General features: G+C 38.7%; 1 protein-coding gene across 2 annotated transcripts in view; it reads left to right on the forward strand.

Annotated features, from left to right (window-relative positions):
* Nucleotides 1-15,078, forward strand: part of phldb1b (pleckstrin homology-like domain, family B, member 1b) — an 87,541-nt gene that overhangs the window by 30,011 nt on the left and 42,452 nt on the right. For both annotated transcript variants that reach the window (XM_051129099.1, XM_051129098.1), the window contains exon 6: nucleotides 3,946-5,438. In XM_051129099.1, the coding sequence (XP_050985056.1) occupies nucleotides 3,946-5,438 (1,493 nt within the window). The remainder of the gene's footprint in view (nucleotides 1-3,945; nucleotides 5,439-15,078) is intronic.

Below are 15,078 nucleotides of genomic sequence, written 5' to 3' on the forward strand. Positions count from 1 at the left end.
GTGTCTAAATGATACCTATAGCTAAAAGAATACATGTTTTCCAGATTCCATAAATCAGTCTATAATCAAAATATAAGCATGGACAGCTTTATACATACGTTGTAAGATCTTTGACACATGCATCTTGGTTGTTCCAAACCAAACAGTTGCCAATGACTTCCATAGTACGGAAAAAATAAATAAATAAATAAATAAATACCATGGAAATTAATGGCTACTGGCCATTACATAGAAGAAAAAAACTCATACAGGTTTATCTAAGCTCTTGTACATGTACAGTGGCATGTGAAATTTTGTGAACCCCTTGCAGAATCTGTGAAAGTGTGAATAATTTTAACAAAATAAGAGAGATCATACAAAATGCATGTTATTTTTTTATTTAGTATTGTTCTGATTAAGATATTTTACATAAAAGATGTTTACATATAGTCTACAAGACCAAAAAATAGCTGAAATGATTAAAATAACCCTCATTAAAAGTTGGTTCTTAATACTGTATGTGGTTAACTGGATGATCTATGACTGTTTTTTGTTTTGTTTAGTGATAGTTGTTCATGAGTCCCTTGTTTGAACAGTTAAACTGAGCACTTTTCTCCTCCTTTAAAAAAAAGGTCCTGCAGATTCTTCAGTTTTCCAGCATCTTTTGCATATTTGAACCCTTTCCAGCAGTGATTGTATGATTTTGAGATCCATCTTTTTATACTGAGGACAGTTGAGGGACTCAAACACAGCTATTAAAAAAGGTTCAAACATTCGCTGATGCTCCAGAAGGAAACACGATGCATTAAGAGCCGGGGGGTGAAAACTTTTGAACAGGATAAAGATGTCCAGATTTGTCTTATTTTGTTGAAATATATTTTTCACATTTAGTTCTGCCCTTCGAAAGCAACAGAAGATACTTGCATGTTTCCCAGAAGACAAATTAAGTACAATTTACCTTGATCGTCAAATTCAAAAAGTTTTCACCCCTCTGCTCTTAATGCATCATGTTTCCTTCTGGAGCATCAGTGAATGTTTGTTCAACTTTTAAAGGAGGTTATTTTAGTAATTTCAGCTATTTTTTTTTGTCTTGTGAGCTATATGTAAACATCTTTTATGTAAAATATCTTACTCAGGACAGTACTAAATAAAAAATAACATGCATTCAGTATAATTATTTTGTTAAAATTATTCACATTGTCACAGATTCTGCAAAGGGTTCCCAAACTCTCATACCACTGTATATAAAGCTGTCCGTGTGCTTTTGGCAACTGATATTTGTTTATAGACTGATTTATAGAGGAAAAGAACCCCCTTTCACACGTTCTCTGTGCCAATGCTATTTCCTCATCCGTCTCTCTTCCAGCCCAGACAGCTTTGTTGGCCATGCTCTGCTTATTTAAAGTTGAGGGGTATCTTTTACATTATCTATATTTATCTCACCACCCACCCTGCTCTCCAATCCCCTTCTCACTGTTCCTCTCAATATCCGGCAGCCTCGTTCCCACAGGGCAGGTCTGCTTGATGTTCTTGATGATATTTCTGTATTACTGACAACAGCGTCTTTCTACATTATCCCTTTTATTACTTTGCGATTGAAATAATATTATATTGTATTATATAAGCTAGTGTATATTATATATCATATAGAAAGGGTCATATAAAGTATTTTGTGTGAGAATAAAAGATTTTAATTTAAACCCACAGTCATAGTGTCCATGTGACTGTTTCTTAAAAATGTGCAGTGTCGCTTTAAGAATGTAAGCCCCGCCCCGTGCACCCAGCAGTTAGTCACATCAGCACCGTGGACAGGGGAGGGAGGGGGACTCGGCGATGGTGTAGCGGCGCCAGGCTCACCAAGCCCGGCTGGAATATCTCATCTGCGGCGTTTATATACTCCTGCCTGGGTACCGTGTGGCCGGTACAGCTGGCCTAGCTCAAGAACCGATATGCGGGAGCCGTAGTTTTGAAACTGAGCTCGGTTATAAACCAAACGCAGCGGCTTAGCGTTTCCACAGGCGTGTTCTCATCTGTAAGTACCGATCGTTACAGAGGCTGTGTATGTGTCAGATCGGCATACGGACGTAGTGTATGTAACATATGTATCCTTTTATAGTCGTGACTTGTCAAGTTGACACGTATCATTTTGCCACATAGAAGATTTAATTTATTAGCCTATGTTTATAAGCAATGTCTGTGTGCTTTCTTGAAACCGTTTCAATGGGATTTAAATGGAAAATTGAGCCAGAGGCATCGTCAGCTGCTCTGACTTATTTCTAAACCACGATGACTATAAAAAATAATAAATAACAACGTTTGAAGCGGGGGTTGTGTTTTATGCATTATTTGTGAGGATTTTGAACAGGGAGAGAGTGTTTTGTAATCAAGACAGATATTTGTGGCATAGAAACGCAAACACTGAGCAGGCAAGAGCAAGATTGATCAAGTTTTGGATGTTGTGAAATCAGTTCTGTGACTCAGTTTCATACTGATAGACAGAGCACATATCTATCTGATAAGTTTGATGCAATGTGAGATCGTTTACATCTGGAGTGTTATATGAAAAATAATAATTGATGAATTGATTGGGGGAAACCATAAAGTGGGCCTTATTTTAAATATAGTGGATTAAACCAGAGGTTTTAAACTTTTTGTGATGCCAAGAACCTTCAAATGTGATGACTGCTGTACTAGGGTCCCTTTCCTAAAACATAAAATCAGCTCTGTATTTTATGTAGGCTGTACAGGCCTGTGTATACTTTGTGAGTACATAATTAGCATAATATTATAAAACATCTTGTGCCCAAAACCAAAATTGGCTTTAGCATTGTAATTAGCAATGTAAAACGAAAGCAAATGATTTTTACTATTTATTAAGTTGATCTTTTTTCCCCCCACTGTTAGACAAATGTCATATGTATAATCTTGATGACAAGTATTTTGGATAAAATATTATTTTGAGTTTAACTAAATTGCTTTTCACTGTACAAAATAGTTCTAAAGCAAATTTGCAGAAAATACCACCATAATGTTACCTTACAGCCCCCTGGATCCCATTTTCAGCCCCCCATGGTGTTTCCCGGACCCTGAAAACCACTAGTTTAGATAATAACCGTTTTTACTTTGTAGGTCTGTCTCTGCAGATGAACCATTTACATTGGAGATAGTCAGTTGCCTGACAGATAGATTGAATTACCAGCGGGTCTCTCTGTGATTTAGCTATACGGGCACATATTCATTTGACGTTTATCCTCTCAGGCTGGAGCCTGGCTTTCTCTCTGAATTTCCATTTGGTAACCACTATTTCTGCTTAAGCATTCGTCTTCTGTGGGTTTGGCAGCAGTGTTAAACTTGGAGGCTGTTTAATGGGGCTAATGGATTAAATGCATCTCTGTAGTGCCAAAAGAGCTGCAGGTACTTGCATTAAAAGCTCAGGTGTAGTACTGAGGATAATAGTTGGGGTTAGGTGGGGTGAAGAAGCCAAATGCATCCACTTACTCGTAAGTGCTTTCCTGCTCTACTCTGCTCGGCTCATGTGGCTAGTGATGGGAATTCTGAATCACTGAGAATCAATTCTTTAAAATGGTTTCAGCTAACTCTCATGTAATTGTCATCACATGTCTCTAACATCTTGACATGGCATCGAAGGTCAGGTGTAGATATACATAAGCACGACAGGTTTAATGGGTTTTCTATGAAGTTTAATTATTATGTCCCAGTTTAATTTGTTGCATGATTCAGCTAATAAAAAAACAAGTCATTTTGAAACCTAAATATCATTTGCATTTAAATGAAACAATAATGAAATCCATTTGAATTCATTAACTGATGCTTATGTAGAATGCTGTTGATTAAAAAACAACCAAGATTCGTTTATTAATCAATTACTTCACCTTAGCTGTTCTAAGAGATGTGGATTTAGATTTGTGCATGGCAAAGGCTTATAATTGTTATCTTTTCCTTCAGATTCTGAGAACCTGGTCAATGGGAACCACTCGTCGGGAGCACCCAAATCTCACTTGGTCTCCAACGAGAGAGTGCGCCCTGAGCACAGTGCCATCGTCAGTTCCATTGAGAAGGACCTCCAGGACATTATGGACTCATTAGTCATGGATGACCCTCAGCCCTCTTCCTCTGAGTCAAAGAAGCCCTCTGGTCAGCCCATCTCCCAGTCTCCCCTGTCCCCCATGTTAAATGGAGGGGGGCGCTTCCTTCTCTCACCCCCAACAAGCCCTGGTGCTATGTCTGTGGGCTCTAGTTATGAAAATACCTCCCCTCCTTTCTCTCCTCTCTCATCCCCATCGGCCGCCAGCAGTGGCAGCTACACCAGTCCTTCTCCAAGTGGTTGTCAGGACCAGCTTCACACGCTTCCTCCTGTGCCAGTGAGGTCTTCTAGTTACAATTACACCAGCCAGCCACCCATACCTCAGCCACGGACCACACTGCCCAGCTATTCCGGTGGCAACAGTGGGCCAAAGGTGCCTGAGAGTCCCAGACTCCAGCGAAAGGCTCTTTTAGAAGCACCGCCAAGCCCAAAGCCAAGTCGTAGGGGGTTGAACCAAGACAGCTCGGTGGCTAAAACCCCAGACAGCCCCATACAGACTCACATTCTGCCCTCAGTCTCCATCTCTACCGCTCCGACTGGTCACCCATCTGTCAGTCGGATTCCAGTTCCAGGTAGCCCCAGACTGACCCCCAAATTCTCCACTGCATCCCCATCCTCCTCGCCCTCTAGTCCTAGAACCAAAACTGCCATCGTTCTCCAGGATCGACCCTCAAGTCCTTTCCGGGAGCAGCCTCAGCCAGATCGCTCCTTGACCTCCAGCCCGCTATCCCCACCTTCGAGATCTTTCCAGCCCCCTTTGGACCCCATTGTCCACATCATTCAGGGTGGACCTCCACACCCGCATCCTCGCACACTGCAGCCTCCAGAAAGTCCGCGGCTGGCCCGCAGGAACCTTGAAGGGAGTAGCATGAGGGAGCTTCCCCCTCTTAGCCCCTCAATAGCTCGCAGGGGGGTTCCTGTGCTCCCCGGGGCTCTTCCAGGGACACTGCGGACTCCAGAGAGTCCATCCCCAAGAATGGTGCCAGAGAGTCCCAGACTCAGGCGGAAAGCAGGGTCTCCTACGGAGGAGCCATTCAGTCCTCGTGGGGTGCGTGCTCGTAGTCCTTCACCCACCTCCGGACTGATGGGGGAAGGCAGTGGACGGAAGGGCAGTTTTGGGAACTCGCTCTCTTCGGCGTTTAGCTTGGGTTCCCTGCCTGGGTCATCGCCCCGATCCAGTCCTAGGAGCCACAGAAAGATGTCAGCGGGCCACAGGGACCTCCGGATGCCTCACCCAGGCATGAGGGAGCGCAAAAATAGCATCACAGAGATCAGCGACAACGAGGATGACCTTCTGGAGTACCACCGGCGCCAAAGAGAAGAACGACTCAGAGAGCAAGAAATGGAAAGGCTGGTGAGTAAGATGTAGTAGAATACAAGCAAAATATCAAACCAAGTGGGATTTATGAGAAAACAGCCTTCATATATCCACTATAAACGCCCTCGAGACAAAGTAGAGTGCTGTTAGCTCTGAGGAAAGATCTAGTGTCATTTGTTTGCAGATGCCCACTTGAAAGCCACATCATAGTATAAAGAATCCTTCTGAGAAATACTCCCCGTCTCTGTTTGTACATGTCACGTAGAGTGCTGCCTCTGCATGTCTTCCGATGATATGTAAATTGCAAGTTTCTACAGTTAATATTTTTTCAGAAAGGCTCCTCAGCGTACACCGATGGCTGAATGTAATCTTAACACACCTAGCAAGCATTAGCAATTGTGCTTTTGGTGAGAATGCAGGACATTTGGAGGAAATGCTACTACACGTCTCAGGCAGAACTGACACACTGACTAATCCGCTGTCGTGCTGAGGCAGAGGGCTCTGATTTTACCATGGCAACCCCATTGTTTGTTGTCTCTTTTACTGAGAGGTGGGAGGGAACAGTAGACATCTTGGTCCAGTTTGCAGCCCAGAATGAAGCCACTGAGACAAAGGGCCCTGTGAAGTTTTATATGTGTTTGTGTCTGAAACAGCTCTTGTCTGCTTCTCTTGTAATTACCCATTGTGGTTGTTTATTGCTTTCAGAAAAGGAGGTGATCTAATTGAGCGTACAAGGTTATGCTTCAATACTCCCAACAGAGCATATGTGTAATATGTTATTCGCTAAGCATGTGCACTTCTAGTATGCTTTTTGCTGATAGAATAAGTGCCGAAAGAATGAGCTTAACATACCAATGACCTCATCCTCACAAAAAGGTTTAGTGCAAAATTAGACAAACAAGAAATGACCTTTGATTCAGACCTTGTTCTGAAGTATTTGCAAAATGTCAAGTGTAAATAGCAAAGTATGTTTGCTCGGTGAAGAAAGATCAGATGTTCTTTTGAAATTTCTTTAGCAAATGGGACTGTCAGCCATAGCATCGCTCATTATCAGAACCGTCTGGCTTGTGAATTGGCTTTCACATAGGTATTCTGACATGGTCTGGTGGCTTCTGTGGTCCATTAACAAACAGCACTCATCTGTTCACTCATTTCTGCAGTTCCATACATCATTCGACAAGCAAGTCTGGGTTTCATTAAAAACATCAGAGTGTGATGCATCTGACATGCGGATCGGCCACGTTGAGCTCATTTGACTGCCCCTTGGCTCTTGCTGAGAAAGAGCAGGAGATTGCCTAGCATGACAAGCAGAAATGTGCTTCAGGGAGTGTTGGAGCAGGTTTTGATTTTTCTGGCAGCTGACTGTCATACAGAAGAGAGGTCAGGCAAAACATCACATAACATGGTACAGCACAGAACGCATGGCTGCTGCAGGAATCAGGAAGGAGACAGAGGTGTTGACTGCAGTCCGGAGGCTAAATCTGAGCCGCAATGAGGCAAAGGTGGCGGATTTCAAATCGGATACTTATAAGGGGTCCTATGCTAAGCAACTGGCATTGAAATGAATGTGATTCCTTATGGATAGGTTTTCAGGACTGGGGGTTTTACAGGTTTTTACTAGTAGTGACGTTCTGATATTTCAGGCATACGAATTTTATATATTGCTTAGGGCTGTCAAACGACTAATCGCGATTAATCGCATACAAAGTAAAAGTTTGCATATGTGTGTGTACTGTGTGTAATTATTATGCATTTATAAATACAAACACATCAATGTATATATTTAAGAAATATTTACAAGTATATATTTATTTTAATTTTTATATAATTTATATTATATATAAATAAAAATATATTGTACATAAATAACAGTTAGCTTAAATATATACATTAATTTGTGTGTGTGTGTGTGTATATATGTATATATATTTACACAGAGTACACACAAATATATTAGGCAAACTCAAACTTTTATTTTGTATGCGATTAATTGAGATTAATCGTTTGACAGCTCTACTTCATATACATTATATTTTACTTGTTGTAGCTTATCCACGCTGCAGGTTTGGAGAATTACTAATTAACTCCACTGTTTTGGTCCATGGTTTGCCTGAAACTGATTTTTTTTTGTGCTGAATATTCTTGGATGTTGAAATTTTGGTGCATCAATACTTTTAAATAAAGTACTATATCAATAATTTTAATAAAATCTTCAGTATTTAGAGTGCTTTTACATAGGGGTGGGTGTACGACAAAAATCTTCTGTCATAATATAAGTAATTTTATTTCACCGTAACAATATATATCACTATATGGTTATTTTTGCTTTAAATAAGGTCTTTATGACAACATTTTTGATACCTTCATAATTCTTGTCACTAGTGTCAATATCACGAAAAACTAATACTGGCCTAAATTAAAAAAGTAAACAATCATCAGTTAAATAAGAATCAGAAACTAATTAAAAACTAAACTACAGCAGATGCGACATGCATTGTATGAAGTAATCGATTGTGTAAAAACACTGCATATTCTTCTTCACTCTGTAAATTAAATAGGCATTTTTCTTATTAAACTAACAAAACTGATTTAGTCAAGAGCACTGAGAGATTTTCTCTCTTTTGTTGTTTGATTAACATGAATGACAGACAGCAGGAATATTAGACTGCTGTCACTTTAAGAGTTGCCTGGATCCAGTATACTGTTACATAGGTCATAGGGCTCAGAATTTGACCGATTGTTTTTTATTTATTTTTTTTTATGATTTTTAACTAGTCAACTTTTTCTTTATTAATCCTCTACAGAAAATTCTATTCCAAGTGCACCACACATGAAGTTGTCAACATGATGCAAATGTTAAACAAATCACTTCCTAAATATCTTTGAAGAAAAGATGCATGAACAGCAACTACATCTTGTACAAACTTGTCTCAAAAGTCAAGATAATTCAAATTCAAAATGACTAAAGGTATAACACCAGCAGACTATATTTATCTATAAATGTTCTGCAAAAACAGTGAACAAAACCTTTCAGCCTGTCATCGTGATGCGAACATGAAATATCAGACATACTGTAGTAGTTCTTTACAGGTTTTTTTTCAGTTTTTTTTTTATTTTTTTTTAAAACATGGATGCGTTTGACTGTTGCACTCACGTCTCTTGCAGCGCCTCATGCATGAAACGGCATTATAAAAATGCAGCACTCAAATTAAAAGAAAGTTCATTCCTATCTTCTTCCATGTTTTTCCTATTCCGCTGCCCGCGTCGCATTTGTCAACAAAAAAGCACATTCTGTGTGAATGGCGCCTAGCAGGGTTGCCAGGTCCCAGAGAAATTTCCAGCTTAAAGCTTACTCAAAACCCGCCCAAAAGGAATGAAAAATCTGCATGTTTCACTTTTATTAATTCACTATTTCACACATAACCAGATGCGACTAAATAAAAAGGGTTTGCTTGATAAATAGTTATTAATCAATAAAGCTTCTGCACTCACCACTCAGCAAACTGTGAATGTCTAAATGATTTTTTTTCAAGAAAGAGCATTTTTTTTTTTTTTTTTTAATTTATGCATTTTCAGCTGAGTGTGTGTGAGCCAGTCCAGTCTGCGGTGCATAATTTATCATCCCTAAACTGCCACAAGGCTCCAGAGGCACACATGGTTACCTTAGATACAGCCTTGGCACATACACACTTGGCATATGGCATCAGTCACTAGAAAACCATTCTGTCAGTCAGCTCGAGTGCCATACTGATGCCAGCCCTGCTAAAGATGACCTCGTTGTTGTTTTTTTAACTGAGAGCTCCCACGATGACATCACATTTCCATTACTCTATAAAACTGACATTTGCTGCAGGGTAAAAGCAGACGTGTCAGAGAGGAAGTATGCTGTGTGAGAAGTTTATTCATTGAGACAGATTTTTTTTAAAGGGGGAATATCATGAAATTAGTATTTTGACTAAGAAAAATCATTTTTGAGCATTTGAGCAGTATATTACTGGAATGGTAATAGGTTGCAGGGAGGCAGGCAGATTGTTCTACTATGAAGATGTAACCACCTCTGTATTTTTGGGGGGGCAGACATGGGTCATCTGCACAGGGGGCACATGAGGTCTGTATGACAAGCATCTGTCCTACTGCTCTTGTGGATTAGCACACTAAATATATCTACTTTCACTGGCTACATTATGCAGAAACATAACTCTGTGTGTATGTAACAAATAGAGAGTGAGGAAGACACAAGAGATATCTATTGTAATTCATTAACTCAGCATGCAACTGCGTTTTGACCCAGTAAAGCGCAATTAGAATCTTTCTGATGAGCATAAAAGCAGTATCCTCTGACGCAGCGAGAAGCATATGAGCTCCCTCTGGAGCATTTTGTTGATTGTTTAATGTGTTTGCTTCCTGAGTTCTTGCAGTTTAGTTTAAAGTGAGTTATCTGCTCTGGGACGGATTAATGCTCATTCTCCTCGCAATAACAGAGAGAGGGAGTATTTGGCAAAAAGAGACAGTTAACTGACTTTCTGTGGTGCTGATTATCTGGGTCAGTGCAGACTTTAGTCATTCTGACCCGGCTCTTGTAATCAAGACAGCGAAGAACAACTCTGAGTGCTCTTAGCAACACCACAGCGTGTTATATAAAGCAATAATTCAAGGATTCTCAGAATAATCTGTTTGACATTTGCGCAGGTGTCTCAGTAATCCTGAAAGATTCAGTCATTAATACTAGAGTTTGAGACTTACAGTACATGACAGTCACTTGTGCTTGATTTGCATTATTCAGGTTAATAATGACTTGTGATTGTATTAGTGGTGCGTATATCATTGTTGCTCATACTTAAAGAGATAGTTCACTTGAAAAAGAAAATTCTGTCATTTATTACTCGTTCACAAATTAACATATTTTGATGAAATCCGAGAGCTTTCTGACCCTGCATAGACAGCAATGCAACTGACACGTTCAAGACCCAGAAAGGTAGCAAGGACATCTTTAAAATAGTCTATGTGGCATCAGTGGTTCAACCGTAAAGTTATGAATAGGGCTGCAATGATTCCTTGGTCTAATTCGAGTATTAGATTTTTAAAAATCCTTGATTGCGTTTTGCCTGTGTCCAGTAATCTGCAAAATACCGGAAGTGGTGCATTCCTCATATTAAACCCATTTAAAAATCATAATAAAGCATAATACTATTAAGAATTCACAAACGCTATGATTAAATTAAGTATATGCCATGCAGGTGTAATATGTGAGCTTTAATTATTTACGTGCGTGTAAGTTACGTACGTGCGTGTCAGAGTGGCTCCGTTCACAGTAAATGCTGCTACACAAACTGTTATCATTTACATGTGTGGAGGGTCTCAAACTCCATCTCTGCATGCTGTTGTGAGTTTGGGTTTATTATAACTTTCATCTGGGAACGCAACGTGCGCTATTTCATCAGATTTGTAAGGTAAATCATTTATAAACCTACACAAACACAGGAGAATACATCATTATCTTTCTCAACATGCTAACTGTTCATTGCGATTTCAAAATAAAAGTTCACTCAGAGTTTACACGTTTTGATGTCCACATATTCAAGAAATTGCAGTGTCTGTAGCTTTTCTATCATAAAGAAATTACCAAGATTAAGTGGACATTTGAATTAAATGTTGAGTCGGTATTAAACAAGGATTAGATCGCTGTAAAGTGTAAAAACAATTGTCAGGCCGTTGGCACCCTCTTCAGGCATTTGATTTAATACGTTATGATTATATTGTTTTAATACATTGTGTATTTTAACTGTTTTGTTAAATAAAACCATATTACTTGCTTTTGATACTTTATTTGAACTAATTATTGCCTTATTGCTATTATATATGTATTTAAGTCATTTTAAAGGCTATTGTTCACTTAGGTCTATTTTTATTACTAAAAAAAAAAAATCGGCAGAATACTCGTCAATCATCAGAATAATCGACAGATTACTCGATTGCCTAAATAATCATTAGTGACAGCCCTAGTTATGAAGCTACGAGAATACTTTTTGTGCACAAAGAAAACCTAAATAACAGCTTTGTTCAACAATTTCTTCTCTTCCGTGTCAGTCTTCGACGTGCGTTTATGAGAGCACCTTTCTGGACCTTGAACATGGTTGCGTTGCTGTCTAAATTCCATCAAAATTATCTTAATTTGTGTTCCGAAGGTGAATGAAGGTTTTATGGGTTTGAAACGACTTGGTGAATAATTAATGACAGAATTTTGATTTTTGGGTGAACTCTCTTTAATTGCATAGATCGTCCCAGATGATTGATACCAACACAAATGGAACCTTAATTCAACCTCAAAGTTAACAAGCAATTTAGTTAATATTTATTGCTTCTGTGTTTCCCTGATGGTGTTTTGTCCTTGTGTGTGACCTTGTGCACTGTCTGGGACAGGGGATGTTTTTTATAGTGTAGCAGAAAAATATAACTGTGTGAGATAAAATTCAAATTCTTCTTCTGCCCTTGAGCAGAGACCCTTCTTTCCCTCCACACTAGTGTTTTTGAGAAGAGCTGGCAGTGAAACTATTACTGTTGAAAAGTGTGCCAAGAGATCACTGAAGTGACTGTTGGTTCTGTCCTCTGCTGCATCTCGATGATCTAAACTTGGCCGTGAAATGACACAATGAGCCAAACCGATAAACCTGAAGAGGCCAGAGGCCACTTTATATCCTCACCTTTTTGCTGCATTTGTACAGATAACTGACAAGGTCTAATATTTACCACTCTTTATGTCTTGTTCTTTTGCCAGGTATTTGAAGGCCTGTAGAAAGAGTGCTGTTTTCTGTCCATAGTTGTAGAGGTTAATGCATCCTGGATGTGATTCATATGCAATACTCAAGTATGAGTTCTCTCTTAGCTGTATTAGAGCACTTTTAGACACACAAGGGCAAGTACATGACAGAATTGTATCTTTTGGGTAAACTGTTTCTAGAGGACAAAAATGTGAATTTAAAAGAGTTTGAATTTAAATTTAAACCCTTATTTAGGTTCTTGAATACTGAGCGTTTAAAAAAAAAATGTGTAAAAAATGTGTTTTGGACTCTGGATCTTCATTTTGAGGGTGACACAGTGTTCCCATGTTTCACAGCTGTGTATGTCTAGACGTTTTTTTTCTATTCCAAATATGTAAGCTGTTTTTCCTCAAACTCTGTGTGAAATTAGAGGTTCCCATTATGCTAAAGTGCTACATGAACAGATGCATCTGGGCCTGTTGACTTGGTTTGTGGTGATGTGCTGTTTTTCAAAGACATTCAATAAGAAAGCAGTTGTTTTTTGTTTGAAATATCACAGAAGTGTCATCCCAGGATGTTTACTGGAGGGCTTAATGCTACTGTGCTTGGTTTAGTCTGTAGCCCGCGTTTGAAAATACGGGGATGTTTCTCACCCTGTGGGTTTTCTGCAGGCAAGCTTTGAAAAGAGGAACGAGAAAGACGTCTTTATTCCTCTGTGCACATTTAATGTTCTTTTTTTCTAGCTATATCTATAAGGAAAGCATATATATGTTTAATTTGCCAAAAAGTGTGAGTGATATTGATAGTGAGTGATATTGTCTTGACAAGTGGCATGAGTTTGTGGCGGAACTATCAATTTTTTCAACCTATGGCAGATGGGGTGAGTATTCAGGATACCTGTTTAAAAATAATGATTTTTGCAGTCCATTTTAGGCAGAGAAATGACAAACTTCAGCTCAAAATGTTTGTGTGTGTTCGATAATGTTTTTTTTATAGCTAGAGTTTTTCAAAATGTGTGGAAAAATAATATTTAATATATTTGATATATAAAAAACCTTTTATATACATTTTAGTGTAGTGCTGTCAAACGATTAATCATGATTAATCGCGATTAATCGCATCTAAAAGAAAAGTTTTTGTTTACATAAGATGTGTGCATGTACTGTGTATATTTATTATGTATCAAAAAACACAAAAACAGTATGTATTTTGAAATTATTTCCATGTATATATTTATATTCACATAATTGATATATAAATATTTGTAATATTTAAACATAAAATTTTTTCATAAATATATAAATGTATGTGCATTTTTATATGTTCATACAGTACATAAATATACACAGTATACACACATATGTAAACAAAAACTTTTGATTACTTCAATTGCGATTAATAGTTTGACAGCACTAATTTAATGGTAAATATATGCAAATAGGCATGTGACAGTGCTGACAGTGCACATTTTTATATCACTTGGATGTTTGTTTTAAATGTTCAGAACGGAAACGGTTGAAGTCTGTCTGGTTAAAGGTATTCAAAGAATCCGTGCACGTCACAGCAGTAAAAGTGGCACCGTGACCCCGTCACACATTTAGAGACAGAAAAAGGTCAGGAGGAGCAGGAGAGAGCCTCCGACATGGCAGGGGGTTTGAGAGGCTCTGAAAAAGGATTTGAGGAGCTGTACGTTTGTGTGTGTGTCATTCCAGACAGAGGGAAGACGGTGGAATGTAAGAGCTGGGATCAGAAGGCGAAGCCAGTGTCTCCTGAGCTCTGATTGGTCCATGTGTGGCTGGAATGCATAAAAATGAGTGAGCGGAAATAAAAGAGCTGGAATGTTTCTCCAAATGCCATCTTTCTGGGTTTTTTTTTGGGCTTCTAGTGTCAGTTATAACCATCTATGTTTGATACCTAATACATATTTAGGTTGGAGACGTTTATACAAGTTGATGTTGGCCAATTGTTGATGTTGGCCAATTGTTTTCACCTCACATGTAATTTTTCATTAAATAAAATATTTATTGAAGTACATTTATTAGTAGTTCAAGCACATAGCACTGAAACCCTATTGTAATTATTAGAATGGTCAAGCATCAGCAATCTCCACGTAAAACGAATTGTGCAGACCAAACCGTAAGTCATAAGGATTTGAAACTTGGAGGGATGGTAGTACTCACCTACATGGTTGTTTGAATACCTTTATATGATCACGATTTAAGTTTTTCGGGTATTTTGCATTTTTTGAAACACCTACTTTTGCGAAGTAATTGTAGGTTTTACATCTGATCGGAACCAAACCAGTGCAGAAAGATTCTCTGGAGAGTGAATATCAATAATTATAAAAAAAAAAAAAAAAGTAGAATTTTTGACTCACCATCACAAAAGGATGCCAAACTCAGAGATATCTCTGCCAAACTCAGAACACTTATGTAAGAGCTCAATCTGAGGTCACAGCTTAGAAAACGCTGAGCTTGGCCACTTTATGGTGCCATAAAAAAAACATAAAAGTGGCTATATCTGTGCAACCATTTGTCCTTTCAACATGAAAATCGGTGTGCATGGTCTTGGTCCAAAGTGCCACAAGTGTCTATAAGGATGTTTGCGTATCTCAAAAAACATGGCTGCCACTGGCCGATGAATATTGAGCACCTTTTAGACAAGGTTAACAGAGGCCGGTCAGAACAAAACTCAGTGGGCCTGTTCGACTCACGGCCCCAAAGGGGACATACGATAGTATTATATGATAAAACTCCTCATTCTGGACAACTTTGCCTCTAGAACCACTGCTGTCAATCAAATAATTTGTCAAATGATTGGGCAAAACCTACTTTGTGAACTAGTCCTAGGTTTTTTGCTCAGTCTGGAGAAAAAACCACTGCAGTACAATTTCTCTAGGTCAATAATTATCAAAAAAT

The sequence above is a fragment of the Labeo rohita genome, chromosome 15 (assembly GCF_022985175.1).
Source record: "Labeo rohita strain BAU-BD-2019 chromosome 15, IGBB_LRoh.1.0, whole genome shotgun sequence".
NCBI classification, from domain to species: domain Eukaryota; kingdom Metazoa; phylum Chordata; class Actinopteri; order Cypriniformes; family Cyprinidae; genus Labeo; species Labeo rohita.